Source organism: Dipodomys merriami, unplaced genomic scaffold, assembly GCF_024711535.1.
Source record: "Dipodomys merriami isolate MVZ:Mamm:240054 unplaced genomic scaffold, mDipMer1.0.p SCAF_30, whole genome shotgun sequence".
Lineage (NCBI taxonomy): Eukaryota > Metazoa > Chordata > Mammalia > Rodentia > Heteromyidae > Dipodomys > Dipodomys merriami.
Genome location: NW_027204493.1, coordinates 14,096,457 through 14,120,031, shown reverse-complemented (window position 1 = coordinate 14,120,031; position 23,575 = coordinate 14,096,457). Strand labels below are relative to the sequence as shown.

Below are 23,575 nucleotides of genomic sequence, written 5' to 3'. Positions count from 1 at the left end.
AGGAAATGTTAACCTAGAGATGATTGCTAATTAAACACTATTGCTTTTAAAGTGTTTTTCATTTAAATCTTTTCTCATATTTTGATCAGTGCCACTTTCCATGTTTGTTTTCAAATAGCTTCAGATAGTGTGCAGGCCTATACTGTGGAATTTCTCTGTCCATGAATTCCAAAGAATTTCTTGTAGCATCTGTGTTTGAATGGCCACAAACTTCCTTTGAGAACCTAACTGATTTTTCAATCTTTGTTAGAAACATCTCTGAGCTATCAAAAAACTACTCTATGAAAATGTGTCACTGGAATCATCAAAGTTGAGCTGCTAAAAATTTTGGCTGTATTTTATTAATACAAACACAATCCCAAGAGGCTTTTTTTTTGACACAAACACAGTAGGTTTTTTATTGTTAAATCACTAGGGTACCATATGCAGGGCTAAAAGTAAAAGGATCGATCTATTTGTGCATTCACATTTTCATGTCCAAGAGGCTTTTTCCTGAAGTTTAGCAACTCCTTTTGGGATTTGGGAGTTCTTTGCTATTATATGTTTGGATCACATATTCACCCAAACTAAGTTCCCCCTCTCACTTTAAAATTCTCTTGCTCTGATTTTGGTTCTGTTCTCTTTTGTATTTGTACCAGGGTCTTAGAGTCGTGAAAGGCATTCTGATCAACATTGTTGTTGTTACAGTGCAGGAGAAATAACTAAGTCATTGGATGATTATTTCAGAATCAAAACTAAAATGATGATATCTCACAGGGATAAAAGTATTTGCATTTGAATTGTTATAGTTCGGGAGATCTGCTTTGACAGAATGATTTGATCTCAAAGTATTTGAAGGTCAGTTTGTCCGTAGGAGAGTCATGGTAGCATCCCTTATGAGATGCATGAATCTCCCAACCACATATATGCCAAAGGAAAAGGAGCAGGATTAGGAGGCAGAAGATAATTACCGAATATATGACAAGTAAAAGACTAATATATTCTTATTTAGAAAAAATACTGAAGGGACCTTAATAGTTTCCCTGGTTATTATGTCTTAAAGGAGAGACGTTTCAAAACCTAGCTCTAACCACTGACAATTCAGATTGTCCAACAAAGCAATCAGCAACTTCAAAAATTATTCATTTGAAATAATCAAGGAGAGCACCATCTGCATTGTGGCGGTCCATTGATGAGAAGGCTTAATTCTGTTACTGCATCATGCTTTGGAGTTAGGAATGGCATTTGAACCCAACTCTTCAACATTCTCTTCACTGCACACAAAGTTCAATCATTCGTTAGCTCCTTACATTCACTTGCTAGATGTAGTGTTATTTCAGAATATGTATGCTATCCATCACAATTCACTCTCTGATTATCAGACTCAGACTGCACTGGATGAGGACATGCTTTCACATTTTCAAGAGATTTTTAAAGTGAGGATTTCTTTTATAGTAACTTATCAAAATGTAGACGCTCATTTTATCAAGTTGATGATTTTTGTTGTTGTTGGTTTTAGGTGGAAAAAGAGTTGATTTATTATGTTCATGATGATAGCGAGGAGCTTCTGGACAATTTCACCATCTTTGCAAATAGCTCAGCACTCAGGAAGCAGAGTATACCTCAAACTATCTTTGTGACTGTTGAATCTGTAAATGATGAAGCTCCAGTAATAACAGCCAATAAAGTCCTCCAGGTAAATAATACATGTTTTAGACTTCACAAGAGAACCTTGGGGTATCAAACTGATTATCATTTCTATTGTTTACAATACTAAATGTACATGTGTATGTAGTTGACATATTCCCATTGGCTTAAAAATACATTACTTTTTTACCAGTACCTGTTGGGTACCTGTTGGGAGATGGTGAAGAATCCCATTGGTTTTCTCCTTGTTGTATTTGTCAAGTGGGAAGCAATCAATTGTCCTCAATGAAGCATGGGATTTTCAAGGTGGATGAGTAAGGTGTCTATATGGGTCATTGATCACCAGGCAGATGGCATGATGGGTAAGAGAGCAGGTTTGTGGTAAACAGATCTGGGTGAGAGTCCCTGCTTCCTACTTTCAGATATGCAACCTTGACCAAGTTATTTACCTCCTAAATTTGCGTTTGTTCGGGTTGAAAGGAAGCAGGAGGAGGCAGAGTTGTGAGGAGTAAATGTTAAGATGATGTAAGGCTCTCACATATCCTTATATATAGGTAGTGCTCAATGAATTTAAAAAATAGGACACACCATTTGGGGGTAAAATAAGGCTATCTCGATACAATGGTATGATGGTAAATTGTTAGACTGGGAGCTTCAATCCCTCTTCACTCTGGGAATCTCTCAAAGTTAGTTTCAAGTGTCTATAGATGCAAGTCTCTGGATCTAGAGTTCACTTGAGGTAGTATCTGCTAAGTGGTTTCTGCTGTCAGCACTAAGAGGCGATTGAGCCCACCAGCCCTCCCAGCAGCGGTTCTGGTGAACACATGTGTTGTAGTTTACACTCAAGCAAGCCAAAGCTTTCATTCAATACATTTTCTTGGTTTTAACTTATACTTTCTTTATGTCCCATTTTGTAAAAAATTGGGCATGAACAAATCTAGCTTGGAGAACAATGATAACAATTATAATAGTAAATGTCCATCAAAAAGTACTAGCTATCAGTCCATGGCAGAAGCTACTGTTATTATGCTGTAAGGGCTTATTGGATGAGGTCACCATCATGGTTAAATGCCAGGCTCAGGATAGAAGAACAGCACAGACTGGTGACTTACTTATATATGCTTCTTTTATCAGTGCCTATGCAGAGGTAAAGGAAATATTTGTTGAAGGAAGGAATAAATGAAAGTATAAACTGTCCATTTCCCCAACACTGTTCATGTTTTTCTAAACAAGGCTTTTGCCTTGGTTCTTTCTTCCTTTGTTGTGGCTGTGTTTCTGGGAGAATCTCTAGCCTTCATGCAGAGCCTCTAGTAGATTTATTTACCCATCCGGCATCTAGACATGGGAATCTGAATGTGTTTACCTTGCAATCTGATTAAGAGAAATAGTCCTACATATGTTTTTAGCCTTGTTTATACCACTTAGAAGGGAAAAGAGTAAACAAAAGATTCTGTGGAAGTTGAAACAGAGCTGGGGGGTCAGAGCAGAAAATGCAGGGCTGAGGTTCCATCTGGTGATGGCGCTTGTCCTTGGGTGGGAAGAACTTGAAAATATAGAGAGGAATGTTTTTTTGTTGTCACATTGACTGGGACTGGAAGATGCTACTGGATTTAATGCCAAAGGACCAAGAGTGCTTTAATATCTTATACTATGTTGTTAAGTTCTATAAAAAATGCTCCACTCAGATTGGCAATAACATCCTGTTAAGAAACACTCCAGGTCAAGAACATGCAATTATGATCCATGGGTCTAACCAGGCTAACTTTCTGCTTATGTATATATGGTCTACCAGTTCAGAATAATTTTTTAGTGCTGGTCTTGGGGCTTGAACTCAGGGTCTGGATGCTGTCTCTGAGTTTTTTTGCTCAAGGTTAGCACTCTACCACTTGAGCCACAGCTTCACACACATACACACAGACACACACACACACACACACATACACACACACACACACACACACACAAACTGAACTAGGCTAAAAGTTTATGTAAGGGACATATGAAAACAAATAATTGTAGAAATGTGATCTTCCTGTGCCATCAGGAAGATGAGTACTGGGAGACTCAGATGAGGGCTGAGCTGATCCCTGGCAAACTTTTCTGCATAGCTGATGGGGGGTGGCATGTGTCTGCTGCCCGCTCTAGGTTTGTTCTAAGAACAACATGCAGCAATCTGGTATTATTCACATAACCCTGAGACTCAGTTCTGTCTCAGGCTGAGTTGTAGGCAGAGACTAGGCACTACAGTAGAGTCCTTCCTGATCCCTGGTTAATGAACTTGATAGGTTCTTTGTGCTTCCTTTTTAGCTGCTTCTCAGTCCATATTCCCCCTACCCCACCCCCACCACAGGCACTTACTGCAGTCATTCCAACTGAGCTTACTCTGAAAAGACATCCAAGTAGGCTGTTGGCTGGAATGATGAATCTTAGCTGTTACAGCTACCTTATATACAGTTATACAAGTTCACATTTATTGTGTGTTTACAGAGCATGGCCTCTTCCATAACTAATACTATTTTCACAGACCTTCCAAGGAGCTGCTATGATTCAAAACTTTATTAATCAGAAAGGAAAGACACTGAGGCACAGAGTGGTTATAAGGGGAGAAGCAGGCTTGAAGCCAAGTCTCACCACCGTGCTCTGACATCTTTCCCATTACTCCTGACTGGCTGAGCTCTTCTGCACGTGCATATCATCACAGGATGTTTTTATTAGTAAGAAAAAAACCAAACCTTTCCAAAGCTTCTGTGCTGCTCTTACTCCTGTACCAGTGGCTTTTAAGGACCAGGTGTATGGCAGTTGAACCCATACATGAGGCTTTCCAGGTATTTCAGGAGAAGGTTTGAGGCTTTGCTGCATGGTGAAGAACTACAGGATAAGAATTGTTTAGGGAATGAAAAGGTCAAAATCTAAGAAGATAGACATGAAAGACTGGAGTTGGCTGAGGAAAGAGAACTAAGAAGAAAAGCTATGTTGGGCTCAGCTTTCATTTGCAAGGTTCCCCTGGTTGTAAATGAGCTATCAATGTATTCACAGCTTTATTATGTTCGATATACCTGTCCATTTAAGATGCCCACATTCAAATGTAAGGCAGAAATGCACGCACTAGACTTTTCTCTTCATTCCTTTAGAATTAGGGAAATGTATTTTCCAATATGGCTGTGAGGCTGCTCTATAGGTCTTTGCAGACTGCCTCCCTACAACATTAATACAAGAGTATGTTGTGTCAAGACAAAAAATAAAGGAGTATCTATAGGTAAGGTATCTATAGGTAAGGACCATGTTCTTTTTCTTCCCTTGTTCCCAGGGCAGTGAGCATCCAGCCAGTAAGTATACAACTTCCTAGTTTTGATATATGTGTGACTTGATGTTGGTGCTTTCTGAATTTATTCTCTTATTTATCTTATAAAAGAAAACATGTTTTCATCTTTGAAGAGTTTGGATTAAAATTAGGAGATTGGAGTTCTAGAAACTGTATTTGTGGACTTGAGTAACATCTCACTGGATTTCATTTTCTTTAGTTGCAAAGCCCCAGGAAGGGTTGGTTTTGCTTGGTGATCCCCCACTTCTCTCCCTTGGAATCCTCTGTGATGGTATGGCCCTGAAGCCTTATTGCTTCATATTCTGTGGTCTGGTACAATTGGCCTTGGATAGATAGAGAAGTTGCATCACCACCTGTCCATGAAAATCTGTCCATAGAGAGTTGTTTTGGTTCATTTGACAGACAAAATTATTTCCTCTTTGTTTACATTATTACTGACAAGAATAGATCCTTTTGGAGTTTATTGATTTCTAGTCATATGGTATAAAACTTAGTTGGGGGGCTTCTCTGTAAGTGTGTGCTACTGTTGCTCTCAAATCTGATTGGACTATGGCTCTCCAGGCCACATTCTCAGAGACCTTCCCTGACCCCAGAGGAAATAGCACTGTGCTGTTTTCTGTCTCTGGAACCTAATTTCATTTTCTTTTTAGTGCTCAGCATCCCATAATATTAAACAAAATCTATTTTCTGTCTCCTCCCATAAGTGAAAGCTTCATTTGGAATGGACTTTGCCTAATTCCCTTTGGCATCCTTAGCACCTGGTATATTATCTGACACAGTCTAGAGGTTCAATAACTACTGGATGATCCTCATATAACTTACAGTCCACAAGGATGACAATAAGAGTGTGTTTTGAATGGAGTGGTTATCACCCCACATCTCTGTAAAGCACTTGAGAAGGTGGAAGTCATTGATATTTCAGGGCCATTTCAAAGGAGGGCTGTGTATAAGAGATACCAAGACCACTCTCCTGACTTGTTGATATGCGAGGACGCACAGAATCAGCATACTCATAGTTTATATGTATTTCACCATCGAGTAAGAAGCAAACTCAGTAAATAAAAAAGGCTTCAGAGTAAAGTCTTGAGGACAGTATGTCAATCTCTGAGAATGCTTTACCAGTGAAGTCACACAGGGAGCGTGTTAATATCCAGAAAGTTGTGACAACACCTGCAAAGTATTTTTTTTTTAACCAATGAAGCTATTTGATGCTGAGCCCAGGTGGTTTTTTTGTGTGTGTGTGTGTGACAGGGGTGAGGGGCAGGGGGAAGTTTAGACAGGTGTGTACCCTCTATAGGATGTTTCAAAATCTCAGACTTCTAAGAGGAAAGGAAGTGTCTCACATAACCATATTGATTGTACAAACACTTTTAGATCCAGTGAGCCAATCTGATCTTATAAGAACAGTTTAGAAAATTGTTCAACGGTCAAGTTCCCAAATGTCAGGCAATGTCACCAATGTCACAGCAGATCTGTGTAAGGAAAAGCAGTCTGTTATCTCCTATTAACTCTTTCCTGAATGAAGATGAAGAAGGATAAAGCAATTAGAGGATTCACTCATATGAATATTAGAGGGAAGGGCACTCCTGATGGAGGAACACTCCAGAACAAAGGGGTGAGCCTGGCATGTCTGAAGGTATGAAGTGGCTGGAGCAGATGGTGGGAGGAGAACAGTGATAGATTATTAGGCTCCATGGTGAGAGCTGGTTTCTAGGCGTAACGACCCCGAGCGCCACGCAATTTTATCTCATCAAGCTTTCAGAGATAATGATGGGGAAGCAGCAAGCACTCACTGGGCCCCTGCCATGAGTCAGGCGCCCTGCTATAAGTGTCACCTACATGATGAAAAGATTTCTCATTTAATTCACGGAATGACTCTTGAAATCTAATAAGGCTTGACCAAGTTCAGAAGCGAGTGGGAGTTGAGCCTGGGTAGTCTGAACACAATCCATGCTCTGGATGCGTGCTCTGTATCTGTGTTTTCAAATAAGTCTGGATTAATATTTTTAAAACAAATGAAATAGAATGGAATAAGAGGCAGTATCACAATGCCCCGTATTTAATGAGACCAAGTATTGTTTTGTGAAACTGTGACTTCAGCTGTATGTGTATATGTGCTATGTGGCTGCATAAAACACATTCCTTATTTTAGATATAAATAAAAAGACGTTGTAAGTCATGGATGTAGTAAAGCTAGATGTTTGTTTATCCATATGGATCATTTTTTCTTTTTTTTTTTGTCATCCTTCTTCCTGTTTCTGGGAAAACCTGACCTTTTATGGGTCAAGTTAAGTCCTAAGAGTTCATCTGTCAAAATTTCTAAGCATCAGGACATCTAAAAAGTGAGGCCCCAGGGCAATTAGAGAATTGATACATACAATAACAATATGTATAGACTGCTCTTCACACATTCTTTTATCAGGGTACTTTGCAACATGTAAGAGGTTGGTCCTTGTGTTCCAGGCAGGGGAGTCAGATTGTTGCCCTCGACTTTGAACTTTCCCTTCAATCACTCATCACTGCCTGCCAGGTTAATCCTTTCTGCTTATAACCCTGCCCAGCTTTGTTCTGTTCAGTGGGAAAGGAGATTGGGATAGGAGGATTATATCCCTAGTATAAATACCTGATGCAGTCACTTCATGGACTGTTATTGTGGTCCAATGTCATGGTAATGAAGGAAGGAAAAAGAATAAATTATAAAATTCCAAGAAAGGGGTGGGAAGGTGGCTCAGTGGTAGAGCGCTTGCCTTGCATGCATGAGGCCCTGGGTTCGATTCCTCAGCACCACATAAGCAAAAAGAAAAAAAGCCGAAAGTGGCGCTGTGGCTCAAGTGGTAGAGTGCTAGCCTTGAGCTGAAGAGCTGAGGGACAGTGCCCAGGCCCAGAGTTCAGGCCCCAAGACCAGACCCCCCCAAAAAAATAAAATAAAATTCCAAGAAAAAAGAAATAGAGATGAGCTATAATCACAGCATTGCTTGGCTATTATGTACAATACAGAGTGAATTCAATCGCTTCAAGGATTTTAAAGCAATGCAGTTTTGTGCCTTGAAACTTTAAAACATAATCACAATATCTATTATTAATGTCAACATTATTTCAACTTGGTGAAAAGAGTGTAGGCCAGGAACTGGTGTTGCTAATTTTGAAAACCTGAGTCACCAGTTAATGACCTCTAAATGACATGTAAGACATCCTTTTACTCTCTGTGTTTTTGTGTTTCATTTTAATTGGGGTGTGAGATCCCAATTAAAAATAATTGATATCCTTTATTACTAGACTATATAACAATCTTGGCAAATGAGCAGAGAAAACCTCCTGGAAAGATTGTGGTTTGGGCCATATTGCTGGTAGTTTTTATGAATGGATCATCTTTAATACTATTAAAGAATTGTCAGTCTCAATATTTTTCTGAAAGCAAATGTATAAAACATATGCATTTTATCAAAACAATGCCTGTGAAAGCACATTTTCCAGTAATACATGAAAAGTTATGTTAATGAATTCTTTCCAGGCAACATTTAAAGGATTATTTCTGACAGTGATTTCTAAGACCTTCATAGTGACAATCATAACCATTTACACAAGCATTCTGGTAACTAATACATAATGTTTACTGCCTGACATTATAAGCTCTTTATGTGACTCCTCAACAACTATATGTAGGAAGTGTATCATTTTTACTTTTAAGATGAGAAGTCTTTAGCACAGGGGAGGTTAGGTACTTGCTCAAGGTTGAAGGAGGGAGAGCTGTGGTAGGTAGCAGGTTAAGAGGGAAAGATCATTTGAACTCATAGCCACAGTGCCCTACTGCATCTTCCTATGGTTATCATGACAGTGTCCAAGAACCTGGTGAAATAGAGTTTATTTTTATTTCCATTTTAAGAAGATGGAACTTAAACGAGAAATAAGTGACAGCCAGAGGATGTAGCTCAGAGGTAGAGCTCTGCCTAGCATTTACAAGACCCTCAGTTCCATCCCCAGCACTGACACACACACACACACACACACACACACACACACACACACACACACACACACACACACACACACACACACAGAGGAAAGATTAACAAAATCAGGCAGTGATAAGAAGATTGGGACAATGACTGGTTTGCAGATATGACTGTCATAGACCTCCAGATTTTGTGCTGTTTATGACTTTCAGCCAGAATTTTCTCAGTAACAATAGATGATCTTGCATAAGCACTCATTCTTACCTACCATCCGGGCATAGAGGAGGTAAAAGGAGATTAATTTCTAGTCTACTTGGGGAAAGGAGATGGAATGGGAGGTGGGAAGGGGATCCTGACAGCTTCTAGGATGCTGGATGGAAGTTCTAGATCAGAATTCTAAATGTGAATCTCTGTTCCAGCATTTTAAGTACACTTCTTTCACCTGTGATTAGAAAATTCCATTTTCTTAAGCAGATCTCTAAGGCCATTCAATAGAATGAGGGTAAGTTGTGTCTTGACAAATTGCAAATATTAATTGGAGTTTGAATGTTAGGGGGTAAGTCTCTTGCACCTTACTCTGAAATTTATTCTTACTGTGTGTACTTTGGTGTTAGGAATGACCAATGATTTTTATGCTTATCTGATAAAAATATTTGTATACACAAGGGGGCGCCATTATCCTGTTTTTCAAGTTTCTCTTTATACTACTGCACGTTTTGTCTTTTTTTTTTTTTTTTTTTTTTTTTTTTTTTTTTTTAACACTCAAATGGAACAATTAACTTGTATTTTGGTTCTTTCTCTTTGTTTTTCTTTTTCAATACTGGGATCAAACACAGCGCCTTCTATATGTAGCCAAGTAAGTATAATCCATCTTGAGCTACATCCTACTTGTTTCTCTTAGGCACTTAACATCACTATAAAAACTTTTGAGAGTTAAACATAGTGGAAGAATTAGTACTGAAATGAGAGCTAAGGTCCTGGATGGGTCAAACTTGGGGACAAAGAACTCATGAGCATTTCACAGACCTCATATGGAATTCAAAATAAAGGCTGGGTGTTGGTGGCTCATGCCTATAACCCTAGCTACTTAGGATGCTAAGATCTGAGGGCTGTGGTCCAAAGCCAGCCCAGGTAGGAAAGTCTGTGAAACTCTCATCTCTCATCAATTAACCACTAAAAAGCTGGAAGTGGCACTGTGGTTCAAATGGTAGATCACTTGCCTTGAGCACCAAAGCTCAGGGACAGTGCCAAGGCTCCGAGCTCAAGCCTCAGGACACTTTCTCTCTCTCTCTCTCTCTCTCTCTCTCTCTCTCTCTCTCTCTCTCTCTCTCTTTCTCTCTCTTTCTCTACACACACACACACACACACACACACAAAGAAATCAAAAATAAAAGCAACCCCCCCAAAAAGAAGAGCCACCACCACCAAAAACCCCAAAAAGCAAAAGTCGGGGTCTTTAATACTAGGTTCATAATTTGACTTAAATTCAATAATAATTAGGTTTCTAAACTCCATTAACATCCTCTTAAAGCTAAAGATGAATTTTAAAAATGTATCATATGTATCATTTTAGCTTCTAGTGTTGATTTTTTCCTCTGGATATTCATTCTGTGAACTAGATTTCTTGGGCTTTTAATCACCTGGATTAGAAAAGTACAAGGTCACCGTACTCCCCACCTATGTGAAATCTCCGTCGCCACGCACTGGGCCTCCCCTGAAGTACTGGGAGCTGCTAATTAAACTACATTTTATTTGAGTAGAAATGAGAACCACAGGGCACTAGCATTTACTTTGTGCAGCAAGTTTCCTATTTGTTTTGGAGGCTGGTGTATTCAGAGGCTGGAGGGGGAAATGCGAGGCTCACTGCGAGGTACAACTGCAGTGGGAAATGTGCTTTGTCCAGCTCTTTTGTGCTCTGTGGTGGGAAAAAAAAAGAGTCTAGAAGTTACAGGAAGAGAAATGACTGCACATGTCTAAGTTAGCTAGAGTCTCTGAAGAAATGAGAATTAGACATACGGACAAAACTGGAACAGATAAGTTTGACATTTTTGTTTTTAGACAAGCCAACTTGTTTTTTTTAACATTTTCATTTTTTTAAATAAAAATTAATTTGACAACTTGAATGAAATGGAAAAACACCTTGAAAGGTACAAACTATTAATCCTCACTGGAGAAAATAAAGATAACCTGTTTAAGCCTATTCTTATTGGAGAAATTAACTCTGTTCTTAAAGCCATAGGACAAAGAAGATTCTAGGTACAAATGGATTCATTGGTGAACTCTGTTAGCATCTATGTAAGATGTAATACCAATTTTCACAAACTCTTGCATAAAATTAAGGAGAAAGAAGCCTGGAACAAGTGGCTCTTGCCTTCAAAGCTAGCAATTCAGGAAGTGAGCTCCAGAGAACTGTAGGTCAAAGCCAGCCCAGAACTGCACCAACTTGTTTATTTTATGGAAGTCTTTCACTGGGTTAAGTGAAGGCTAACACCTTATAATCTGAATATTAAGTTGAAGTTGAATAATGTTTCTAGTGGTTACTATAAAGTCAGTGTCTTTAGAGCATGGTACTGGGGCTTCAGTGAGTAGAACCCAAATGGCCAGGAATAGAATCATCCGCTGACAATATCAACATTGAGCAGATAAACTCTGCCTCTCATTGTGGGAGATATAGAGTTAGACATAATCTGCATTGTGTTCTAGAGCACAGCCACTGTAGTGACAGTCATCACAACCAGAATGACATTTAAGTAACATGAAAAAAATCGTATCTGGGCTTGGAGCTGTGGTTCAGGGGTGGAACACTCACTGGACAAAAACAAAATCAAATGTTTGTGAACAACCTGAAAATGAGTTCTATGGAAGAATTCTGAACAGTGCTATTGTTATTGGGATGTATTGTTCTTCAGCATAGTCGCCTGAAGACTTAACCATGAAGTTGGGTGGATACATCTAATGTGTGTGTGTGTGTGTGTGTGTGTGTGTGTGTGTGTGTGTGTGTGTGTGTGTGTGTGTGTGTGTGTGTGTGCCTACACACATATACACATGTACACCTGGGGTGTATGGCAGTATTTATTTATTTGTTGGTTGTAGGGCTTGAACACGGGGCCTGGGTGCTGTCCTTGAGCTTTATTGCTTAGGGCTAATGTTCTACTACTTTGAGCCACAGCACCACTTCTAGCTTTCTGGAGGTTAATTGGAGATGAAAGTCTCACAGACTTTCCTACCTGGGCTGGCTTTGAGCTGTGATCCTCAGATCTCAGCCTTCTGAGTAGCTAGGATTATAGGCCTGAGCCACCAGCGCCTGGTTTGGGAGTATTTATTTAAGTGCAATTACTTTGTGGTTTCATCCACAAAGCTAATGATGACTCACAAACAAGTTTTTCCTATGCTATCAATGGTTAGATCATTAGAAGGCATTAGAGTAGACTTTTAATCTTCTAGTGCTGGTGTGCTTTGTATGAAAACACCAGAAATGTATATGTCTTTTGACCTTCAGTCTCAAATTCTGCTTAGGCAGTTAGTAGATGATCAGGCATGGGTTAAGTTACTTCATAAATTGCCCATTTTACTGAGCGAAGAGTTCCTTTTAACCGGGCAACTTATCTATTAGATGGTTTAGGAGTGACATTTTAAACATGTTGGTAAAATGCGTAGATCAGAATAAGACTAGTCAGAGAGCAAAGGATGATACATAAGCTTAGGAATGTGCACATAGTGTTTTTGTGGTTAAGAAAATAAATAAATACAGACAGAAATATGAAAACTGAGTTTGTGATAAAACCACTTGTTTTTAGCGCTCGTGAAATATCATGTGATTGCATGATTCTAAACTCTCAAATAGGCATTTAAAACTCAACATATTCATTACAGAACTGATCTTCCTCTCAGTCTTCTACCCCACAGCATCCCTCATTTCAATGGATGAGGACTTTTCTCTACTATTCCCCCACTCCCAACCAGGATGTCCTTCCCTCCTCCTTTCCTTCTTTCATGCCTCCTCACATTCAGTTCATCAGACATTGAGTTACCTTCAAAAACCACCCAGAGCTGGATGTGGCCTACTACCTCTGCAACTTCCCGTCCCTGTCTTCTTTCATTCTTCCCTGAGGTTACTATAGTCAGCCACTAACTGGTCTCCCTGCTTCTACCCTGGTCCAGCCAGTGGGCTCTTCTCAACATAGAAACCAGAAGAACTGTGTGTTTTGTATACTGGATCACTTCTCACCAGAGTGCCTACTGGGATTTCTGTCTGCACTCATGGTCAAGGCGAGGTTCTGAAGGCAGTGCTTGACTATGTAGGATTTGACCATCAATTATGTTTCTGATTTATCCTTAAAAAAAAATTCTTCATCTTGCTTATTTTCCTCCTGCTTATTTCCTCTTTACTGCTCTTCATGTCAATGACGCCATTCCCACATTTATGTTAATTCCTTCTGTCGGATTAGTCCTCTAGATAGTCACATGCCTCCCCCTTACCTCTTCCCAGCCTGTCTTCCACAGAGCCTCCTCCTTAATATTCATTCCATACTGAGCCTGGCTGATATTGCTTCAGTTTTATCATGATGTTGTAACTTTCAACACACTATGTAATTTACTCCCTTATTATGCTCCTCGATCCTTCTCTGTGTCCTCGCCCTCTTGGCCCTGGAACAGAGGCTCCATGGCAGGAATCTTTTGTTTGTTTATCATTATACTGTAAGCGCCAAAAACATTTCCTGGGACATGATAGGAACTCAGTTAAATAGCTGGTGAATTGTTGAATTTAGATGTTCAGGCCAGGTAAATAGACTTTAAATGTAAGTGGAAGACAACATGTTACTCAGATGCAGTCATACATGGGAGCTATCAATATGACAAACATGGTCAAGAGGAAAGAAGCAGGTATCTGTTTTCTTCACAGACAGGAAGAATTAGGGAATAAAAAAAGGGGGGCAGGTATGTTTTTACCTCAACTATTTAAAAGCTGATGGAATCATGTGAATCTTAGATCAATACATAGAACCTAGTGAGGTAGGTCCAGTGTAATCTGAGAGCCCATGGGTTATTGCATTGCCAGGCACACAAAAAAAGTGTTTAGTATCCATTAGCTCTGCTTTGTATAAATGTGAATTACCTTTAGTTCATTTTGAGTAAAATGAATACTATTTTTATGGAACCCTTATACATGTCTTGCATTTCATCTGGCTTTATTTATATGTCTCTTTGGAACAAGAAATCTCATGCTTTCAAAACCTCTGATGAATTGATTTGGTTTATGTCCTAGATATCTGTTTAATAATGTGTTAGGATTGGTATGGATTCTCAAGAGGTATGTGGGTCTCTTCTTTTTAAGGTGTGGGTGAATTCAGTCACAGAGATGACCAGAGGTGACCTGTGTGCAGAAGATGAGGACTCCTCCCCGCAGGACCTGGTCTACTGGGTTACTCCACCCAGTAATGGGCATCTGGCTCTCAAGTTCCTTCCCAGTCAAAGCATCCAGAACTTCACCCAGGCTCAAATCAATGAGGGCCAACTAGTGTTTGTACATGCCGGTATGTCCCAGAGCCAAGCAGCATGGAACTAAAATGTGTTTTGATCCGTTGTTAGTGTGATATGTATCGATAAGAGATGCTCACTGAAAAAACCATATAGAAACTTTCCAAGGCTGTAATGTTTCTTGGTAAAGCCAATAACTGCAAACATTAGAGAGTCCCTGTGACTCCCACATATTATTTGCGTTAGCACGGAAGGCTGGTTATAAACTTTGAGCCTTTTCCTGCCATGTTCGGCCATAGCATCTGTTTTCTTGTCATTCTCCATCTCTTCCCCTCACCTATCATTGGAGATTGACTTGGATATTCATTTTTATTTCTTGCCTGTTTTCCCTATTGCAATGTAAACACACTAAGGACACAGCCTCTTGTATTCTCAGCTCCTGGAACAGTGACTAATAAAGAGTAGTTGTTTAATAAGTAAAAATTGTCAAACAAATGACATAAAAAACTAGATGCCTAATGGTACCCACCAGACACTATGTTGAAAATGAACTATACAACTTGTGGGTGGGGATGGGCGGGAAAAACAGAGAGAGAGCCAGAGAAGGGGTGGCATTGTCCAAAAAGAAATATATTCTTTATCTAACTTATATAACTGTAATCCCTCTGTACATCACCTTTATAGTAAATTAAAAACAAATTTTAAAAAAGCTAGGTGCCATAGACTCATGACTATAATCCTAGCTACTTAGGAGGCTGAGATCTCAGAATCATGGTTTGGTGTTAGCCTGGGAAGACAAAGCCATGAGATTCTTATCTCCAACTAACCAGCAGAAAGCTGAAAGTGGAGGTATGGCTCAACTGGTAGAGCACCAGCAGTGAGGAAAAAGCTCAAGGCCCTGAGTTCACGTTGGGTGCCAGAAACAAAAAAAAACCCCAACCCCCCCAACCCAAATCCACAAAAACAAACAAACAAACAAGAAAACAAAGAAATAATGTGTGAGGTAGTAATGTTCTAGGTGCTGGAAATAACACCAGTGAACAAAGCAAGTATTTGACCAAGGAATGAATACGTGACCAAATGAATGTAACTGTATTTTTGAGAGACTTAGATATTGAAGGCCTTTTCTGCTTTCTTTTGTTCATCAATAAATCAGTCAAATGGCTGCCAGGAATCAGCAGAAGGGGTGACCCAGACACACTGCAAAGGTAGCCTGGCTTTGTTTCCAGCTGCTCTTGGTAGCAGCTGGAAGGATTGGGAAGGAGAGCATGAGCTTTTCCGATTATCACTATGACTTGTGTGGCACTGGTGTTGAACTCAGGGTCACAGGCCTACGAGGCAAGTACTCTAGTACTCGGGCCATGTCCCCTGCTCCTTCCAATTACTTTCTTTAAAACTATAGTAAAGAAAATAAAAATAAGATTACATCTAAATCTAAATACGCTAATGTCTTGATTATTTTTGGACTTACCACACAGAATCCCCAAAGAATCCCAAAATAATTTTCTATGTGAATGACCCCCTCCACTAGTTCCAAACCAATAGATCATCATGTGTGACAGTCAGACCTGTAACGCAATCTTAAATCTACTTACATATATATTGTTTCTAGGCTAGATGACACATGGATACATGTGCATGTTTCCATTCTTAAAGTGTGTACACATGTGCTCAGTAATAAAATACAATTCATTAAAGGGACACTGAATTGAGGTTTCTTCTAATTTTGTATGTTTTTCAGTATTAGGTACCAAAAGGCTAGGTAGTAGTAGGTAAGGGCCTACGACTACGACTTTCTCTTTAAAGAAAGTTTATCATGGTTCTGGGGGTAGCTGCTGTGGAGGTGTGTGTGTGTGTGTGTGTGTGTGTGTGTGTGTGTGTGTGTGTGTGTGTGTGTGTGTGTGTGTGTGTGTGTGTGTGTGTGTGTGTGTGTGTGTGTGTGTGTGTGTGTGTGTAGAGGAGGAGGCACTGATTCTTTCCTGTCACACCACTTACTTCACATCACCTCCAGAAGTCCCCTGAACACTTGTAATGAGCCCATTTTTGAAATAAAGAGGCAGAATCTTAGAAAGATTAAATTGGCCCAACTCTAAAACTGGGCATTCTTCAGGAGTTCTCACTCACGGAAGGACAGAGCATGCTGAAAAACCTGGAGTTACTATTTGCCATGAAGGATTTAAATAAGCATGAACTCTCTGGGTTGATTGATTTGTCAATTGCCAGGTCAATATTTGCTTTTGGCAAGTAGAGATGATAATGTCTCCTAGAAAAGCAGGAAGGCAAGTTAAAGGCAAGGTTCACAGGAGGGCTGATCCATTCCATTTTCTAAATGGATGGTGAGGCCAGCTAATCACTTTCAGAGTTGGAAGCCCAGCTGCAGAGGAGTCCTGCTGAAGCCAGCTGGTTCTCCATTGGTGTCTATGTCTGTCCTCAGTCTCAAACAAAGACTGAGGTTTAGTCTCTCTTAGCATTTTGTCTTTGTGAAGTCCTCTGCCATTAAGGTAATTCACTGTGCCATTTAACCTAAGTGGGTTGAGAAAACCAAGATATGAGAGGCTAAGTGATTACCTGAAGCTTGTCTTTCTCAAAGTACTATTGGGGAAAATCAGAGACTGTATAATAGGAAATCTGCAGGGCAACCCTATTTTTAAAAAAATATAATTTTATTTTTATTATTAAGGTGTTGTACAGAGGGGTTAGCATTTTATAAGTCAGGTAAGGAGTACACTTGTTTTTCTGGACAATGTGATCCCTTCCTTTACTTTCCTCCAGTTTCTTTCTCCTATCCCTGCCCACAAGTTACACAGATCATTTTCCATATAGTGTATACTGAATAGCACGATTGCATTTGTTTACCCAAGCAACCTTCTTTTTGTGTTTACGTTTTTATCTTTCTTTGGTCCTGATTAATCTGTTAGGTCACAATATAATATTCTCTCTCTCTCTCTCTTCCCCTCCTCTCTCTTGTGCGTGCTGTGTGTACGTGTGTGTGTGTGTGTGTGTGTGTGTGTGTGTGTGTGTGTCTTTTGACAGTACTGGGATTTGAACTCAGGGCCTTGTATTTGCTAGGCACCTGACATACTTCCAGCCCACTTTTGCACTGGTTACTTTTGAGATAGTCTTGTTTCCTTCCTGGTTGTGTACTCCGGGTATGCACCTGAACTGCTATCTGCCCATTTTAACTTCGTGCTGTAGTTAGGATGATAAGTAATGGACTACCACATCCAGCCTCTGTATTGGCTTTGATAGAATTCTTTTGCTTCCATTTCCATTTTGTTTCTGGGCTTATGAAATATTTAAAGTGCTCATAGTAGGAAATACTCTGTCCTTGATTTTGTGTTTCATTAAGAGCTATTTCTAGAAAAAAATTCTCTAGAAATTGTTCTAGAGCTATTTCTTTTATTTAAAGAGCTATTTCTAGGATAACAAAATTGCAAAATAACATTTGGTTCTGAATTAGGAAGATTCTAAATTTTCTCTCTGTCTTTATTTTTCTCTCATTGTCAGTATATTGGGAAAAAATTAACAATCTGTAACCTTTTTGTGTGAGAAATCAGAATTCTCGGGGTTTATGTAAATGACAGACTTGAGAGTTCTCAAGCCTTCGATTTACAAAGCTTTTATTAAACTGTGATATTAAGGGATGCTCATACCTAACTGCAGAGTCAGGTTGGGCCTGCTTTCTTTCCCCTTTTGCCACATGTCCCAGAGGGCAGCCATTTCTTACCCAGCACAGGCCTCTAAATGGACTGCTGGATGGACATTTTCCTAGGATGATGGGATGTCTGCATAGTGATCATGCGTGGTGCCGTGTGAGTCAGATTGGTAAAGTCCTCTCAGGAACTGGATCAATGTGGGTCCATCTTGATTTATGTCTTGCACATATTAATTTTTAACTTTACTGCTATTCATAATCCCTTGGCAGAAGTGTGGAGGTGGAATTCTCTCCTTGTAGAAATTTTACAAAAGCAAGCCTGATTCTTTCCCTTACCTTTCTTTCCTCAAAATAGAGTCAGCTTAAGATAATTAGGTAATTCAAAGTGTAACTATTTGACTTTCAGCATTATCAAAATTTCAGAAATTATTAGGGAATATGTATATTGGTGTATATATATTATAGTTATGCATTACTTTACTACACTATAATTTGATTTCAGAATAACAAATGCAGTGATGAATATGTTAGAAAAATTTTCAGAAATGATATCTCCTTTTTATTTTATTATGTCACAGATTGGATGAATTTGTGTTTTAGTTATTTTAAATTTTATTTTATATTTTGTTTTGTTATACTAGAGATTGAAGTCAGGACCTTCTGCTTGCTAGGAAAGTACTTTACTGCTTGAGCTACAAGAAGTAGCTTGTAGCTACTTTTTGTTTGTTTTTCAGATGGGGTATCATCCCTAACTTTCCCTAGGCTGGCATCAAACCCTTATCCGTTTGTCTCTACTGCTGAGTAGCTGAGTAGCTGGGATTACAAGTATGCCACCATTCCCAGACTGCATCTGCATTTTTAGGTCTTCATTGATATGTTTGAACTTTGTGTCTTTGGCAGAATAGTTACATGTTAGTTAAAGTTAATGATACATCCTAGAATGAGTTGGCAGGTGATTTCTGTCATTGTGTGAACATCATAGAGGGTTCATACATACACAAAGATGGCTGAGAGATATCTGAGTGACATGATCTCATGAGACCACATGTGGTCTGTTATTGATTGAAACATCATTGTGTAGTACATACCTATATTTGATTCAGTGAATTCTGAAGTTGTATTAACACATTCTTAAATTGATAAGAACTATTTTTCAAAGAAGGTGGTGGTGGGGGCAAGGGTGAAGGTGGATGGATTTGGCAGAACTACCAAACTGACAAGAGTGTATTTTCTTTCTTTTCTTTTTTTTTTAAGGAGCAATGTCAGGAGGTTTTAGTTTTCAGGTTACTGATGGATTGAACCTTGCACCTCGACAAATCTTTAGCATCACGGCTCGAGCTCTTATCATTAGCTTAGAAATAAATAGAGGTTTAAGCATCTTTCCAGGTAAGAGTTTTAACAAGATTTTTTGGGGAAGGGGGTGGGAAGAAGCCCCAAAGTGTATTTCTGTTTGTTCAGACAGCTGCATTGTACAAAGTGTTGTTTTATTGTAGCATGGCGCCAACCACATTGAGAAAGCCCCAGAAAGAATTCCATCTCTGCAGGAATTAAACGGAAGCAGGACTGGGCTCTCTGACACCCTTCTGTCTTTCTCTTTTCCTCATGCTGGAGGACATGCCAGTGCAGAGTCATCAAAGCGACCATCTTCACAGTCCAACATGCACTGTTCTACTCTCTATGCAGAATTCATACAGAGCAGAGAACCAGGCTGTATGTGCCCATCACTTTCTTGGGATTTTTGTATTTGGAATATAAAAACCCTGTGCAGTACTGGGAGGTGTCCATGGTTTCAGTGAGTGAAGTTCTAGATGGTTCTTTGCCAAGAATCTCAGCCTGGCTGACATGGAAGGAGCTAAATGAGCTGTTCTGGCCAATACTCACATTGCACAGAAGGGGAAAGATTTATCCGATGGCAGAGGCAAATTAAAAAGGAGAGAAAAACTTGAATTTGTTATTTCAAAAAAAAAGCACTGAGGTGGAAACATGGGAAATCATAAAATTTTATCATACCCTGAATATTGGTGGAGGAGAGGAGGAAGCCAAAAGCAACTCTGCACATCATGAGACTTGCTCAGGTGATATGCTTTACCAGTAAAGCATAGATGGAGAAAGATATTATTTTTAAAAAATTAATTATGGTTGTACTAGCTTGTGTTTCCAACTGCTGGAAATAGCCATGTCAATCAGGCATTGGTGATTCACACTTATAATCCTACCTACTCAGGAGACTGAGGTTTGAGGATCATGGTTCAAAGTCAGCCTAGGCAGGAAAGTTCTTGAGACTATTATCTCCAATTAATCACCAAGAGAAAAAAGCTGGAAGTGGAGCTGTAACTCAAGTGGTTAAATACTAGTCTTGAGTACAAAATCTTAGGGACAGTGCCCAGGCACTGAGTTCAAACCCCAGGTACAGCACCCTCCCCCTCATCTCTGCCCCCACCTCAAAAAAAGAGAGCAATGTCTGGTTATCTTAGACTAGTTAAGTGAAGTCTCTGAAATGGACTGGGCATCACTTTTAAAAATCTTAGTTGGTCATAAAATGGAATAGGGATTGGAATCCATGGGTCTGGCCCCTCTGCCAATCCTTCAGTCTCTGCAATTGACACAAGGTAGGCCATATAATCAGGAATCTGGCAGGCTTTGTGGCTTCAAGAAGGAATGTTACTTGGCCAGGAAACAGTGAAGGGTGGAGGGCTCTCACACTTACGTAGTGGACTTCGGTGAAAATGACTTTCTGCTTATTACTAATTTTTAAAAAACTGCTTTTAAGGGAGATTTTGAAATTTTTAGTTATCCTCAGCCTTTGAGTTTATAAAAAGAAAGATTTTTTTTAAAATACAGCATAAGCTATGTTAACCAAGATCCTTCTATTTTTAAAGCTTCTTTTTCTATTCTAAATTTCTTTTCCTGAGAATAGTGTAATGCTTCTCTCAGTTTTTTTTCCCAAGGCAATTAGTGTTTAAAGACATAAACAAGCAAACAATTATACCCTGGTAATATGAACAATTGGATACACTATTAAAATATTCTATAATCAGGGTTTATTGCAACAAACTAAATACTTTTAATCTATTCTGGCTACAGAGATCTTGTTTAATAACCGACGACAATTAGTTATATGAAAGGAAGGGCAGAATGACTACACCTTACAGACTTTCAAATTTCTGGGTCTTGTTTTACTTACTGTTATTTTGAAATGGAAAATTTATTAAAGTGGCCAAAATTCCTTTGTCACCTTTCTAGAATGATATAAAACATACTTTTCATAGGTGTCTGCCTAGCATTGGACACAGCCTTGAGTAACTGTCTTTTTCCTTTTCCAAGAAGCCTCACATCTGCCTCCATATGTTCCAAAACTCACTAGTGGAACTTGCATATTTTTCTCAGATCCCAAAGAGAGCCACTGTCTTTCCCAAGCTCCCTCTGACTTGTTAGTTCTGTTAGTATTCTTGGTTTCTCTGACACTGTCTGTCTCTACAATGTGACTTGTTTCCTGAACTAGCTCCTGGCCAGGAGGAAAGAAAACAGATTTTTTTCACATGCATTTCCATTGAGTGGCTTTTGCAGTTGACAAAAATCTCAATTTGAGAGGGAATGAAAATGAGAACTGTGCAATTACAGACTGTACAGTCAGCGTAGACATTTTACAGATCATTCAAGTTGTTGATGGTGCTTTTTTTCAGCCCAAATATTCTCAGGTAGCAATGACCCAACAGTTGACTTTTCATATATGAGCATGATTTTGGTTAACATGTCATCTCTTCTTTCCAGGTACCCAACTGAGTTTTGCTTTGCTTGGCTTCTGTAGCAGGGATTGTTGGTCCCTGCTTCTGTGTGATAGTGTTGCATGTCCCATTTTACATTTTCCCTTAGACTTCCAGCCTTGGGTGGGAGACTTAAGATGTCAGGTGTATGCTACTGCTGACCTATATACCTTGATGACCTCTATGTTCTAAAATAGCATGGAAATCTGTTGCTTTCTATAGGACTACATACAAAAATCTGTTCCTATTACAGATTATATATTCAAATGCTGATACTCTGTGCTTTTATGATGTTTTCTATTTTTCATCTTCCACAATGGGATCCTATAAGGCTTTAAATTCAATAAAGTATGTATATGGAAGTTTTGACAATCCTCTTTTGGAAAATAAAAGGGAAGGGTCAAGATTGTGTAACTGATAATAGTTTTAGGATGCAAGATGGAATCTCAAATCCTGTGCTCACATCAGGCACTGGGTTTCATAGGCCCCCTTTCCTTTCTATGGAGGGTTTCGTTGCAGGGTTGTCTCTGTTTTAGAAGCCAGTTTCCTGACCATAGGGTTTTGTTTTGGGCAGTACTGGGTATTGAACTCAGGGCTTCAAGCTTGCTAGGCAGCTGCTCTGCTGCATGAGCCATAACTCTAGTCCCTGATAGAAGTTCTTCTCAGGATTCTTGTATTCTTCTCAGTGTTATTGATATATTAACATGAACCACCAGAGGGGGAAAAATCTATCTATCTATCTATCTATCTATCTATCTATCTATCTATCTATCTATCTATCTATCTATCTATCTATCTATCTATCTTTAATGAGCAAACAATGGTCATATAGAAATGTTGTGCATCTTACTGTGTTTGATTAAAGATCTATTTCAACCTGGCATTAGTTAATATTAAAATTCATATTGGTCCCATACCATTTGGATTTTCTCTGCCAGCTCTCCAGACTTTGGCTGTTTCTGTTCTGGCTCCTGTATGTACTCACACTTGGTCATAAAAAGTGGACCTGGCCTGAGACTTGTAAGAATTGTATAACAAGCCAAAATAACTATTGGCATACATAGTGAGGTGAATGTTTTAGTCTAATCATAGCTTCTGTGCTTCGCCAAATTTGAAAATTGGTTTTTAACTTAAAGTAGGAAAGGAGTTTGCTTCTAAGTGAAATGCCTACATAATATTTTAATTTTCAGTCTTATTTTTCATATATATTGTAGCTATGTGTATAATATTTACATATGTAAAATGTATGTATACAATATATATGTATATATATACTTATATATTTAATTGAAACATATTTTATTCTTTTCTGCAAGATTTATTCCTCAGAGAAAGGAACATTTTGTAACAATGTTTTCACATTGACTGCTATAATTGGTTTTGTTTATCTTTAGGGTGGCAGGTTAGAATATATGTTGCCTTAGGATCTAGATTTTCAATTTACCCAAATAGTACTTGGATCTATTTCAAGAAAATTGGCTCTAAACATTGAGCAAATTGACTTTGAGAATTTTGCTATAATGCTCTAGTTAGACCCAAAATGAAGTAGCCCACCGCCTAGCCTATAACTTTAGTTTCTTTGGTCCTAGTATGGCATGTCATCAAGAGACCATCTGTCTTCCTGGAAGAAATTTAAGGAGAGAAGGGAAAGGGATTAAACGCATGATGCTGAAGGGTTTAGAACAGAGATTCATAAAACTTTTTAGTCAATGAATCTTGACACACTGAATTGAATATTTTAAATCTTAGTAGGAGATAACCAAGAACTATAAGGAAA

The 23,575-nt window shown here is 39.0% G+C and overlaps 1 protein-coding gene across 1 annotated transcript in view; it reads left to right on the top strand.

Annotated features, from left to right (window-relative positions):
• Window positions 1-23,575, top strand: part of LOC138840692 (chondroitin sulfate proteoglycan 4-like) — a 60,648-nt gene that overhangs the window by 11,059 nt on the left and 26,014 nt on the right. The window contains exons 5-7 of the mRNA XM_070040956.1: window positions 1,499-1,675; window positions 14,237-14,435; window positions 19,289-19,420. Of these exons, the coding sequence (XP_069897057.1) occupies window positions 1,499-1,675; window positions 14,237-14,435; window positions 19,289-19,420 (508 nt within the window). The remainder of the gene's footprint in view (window positions 1-1,498; window positions 1,676-14,236; window positions 14,436-19,288; window positions 19,421-23,575) is intronic.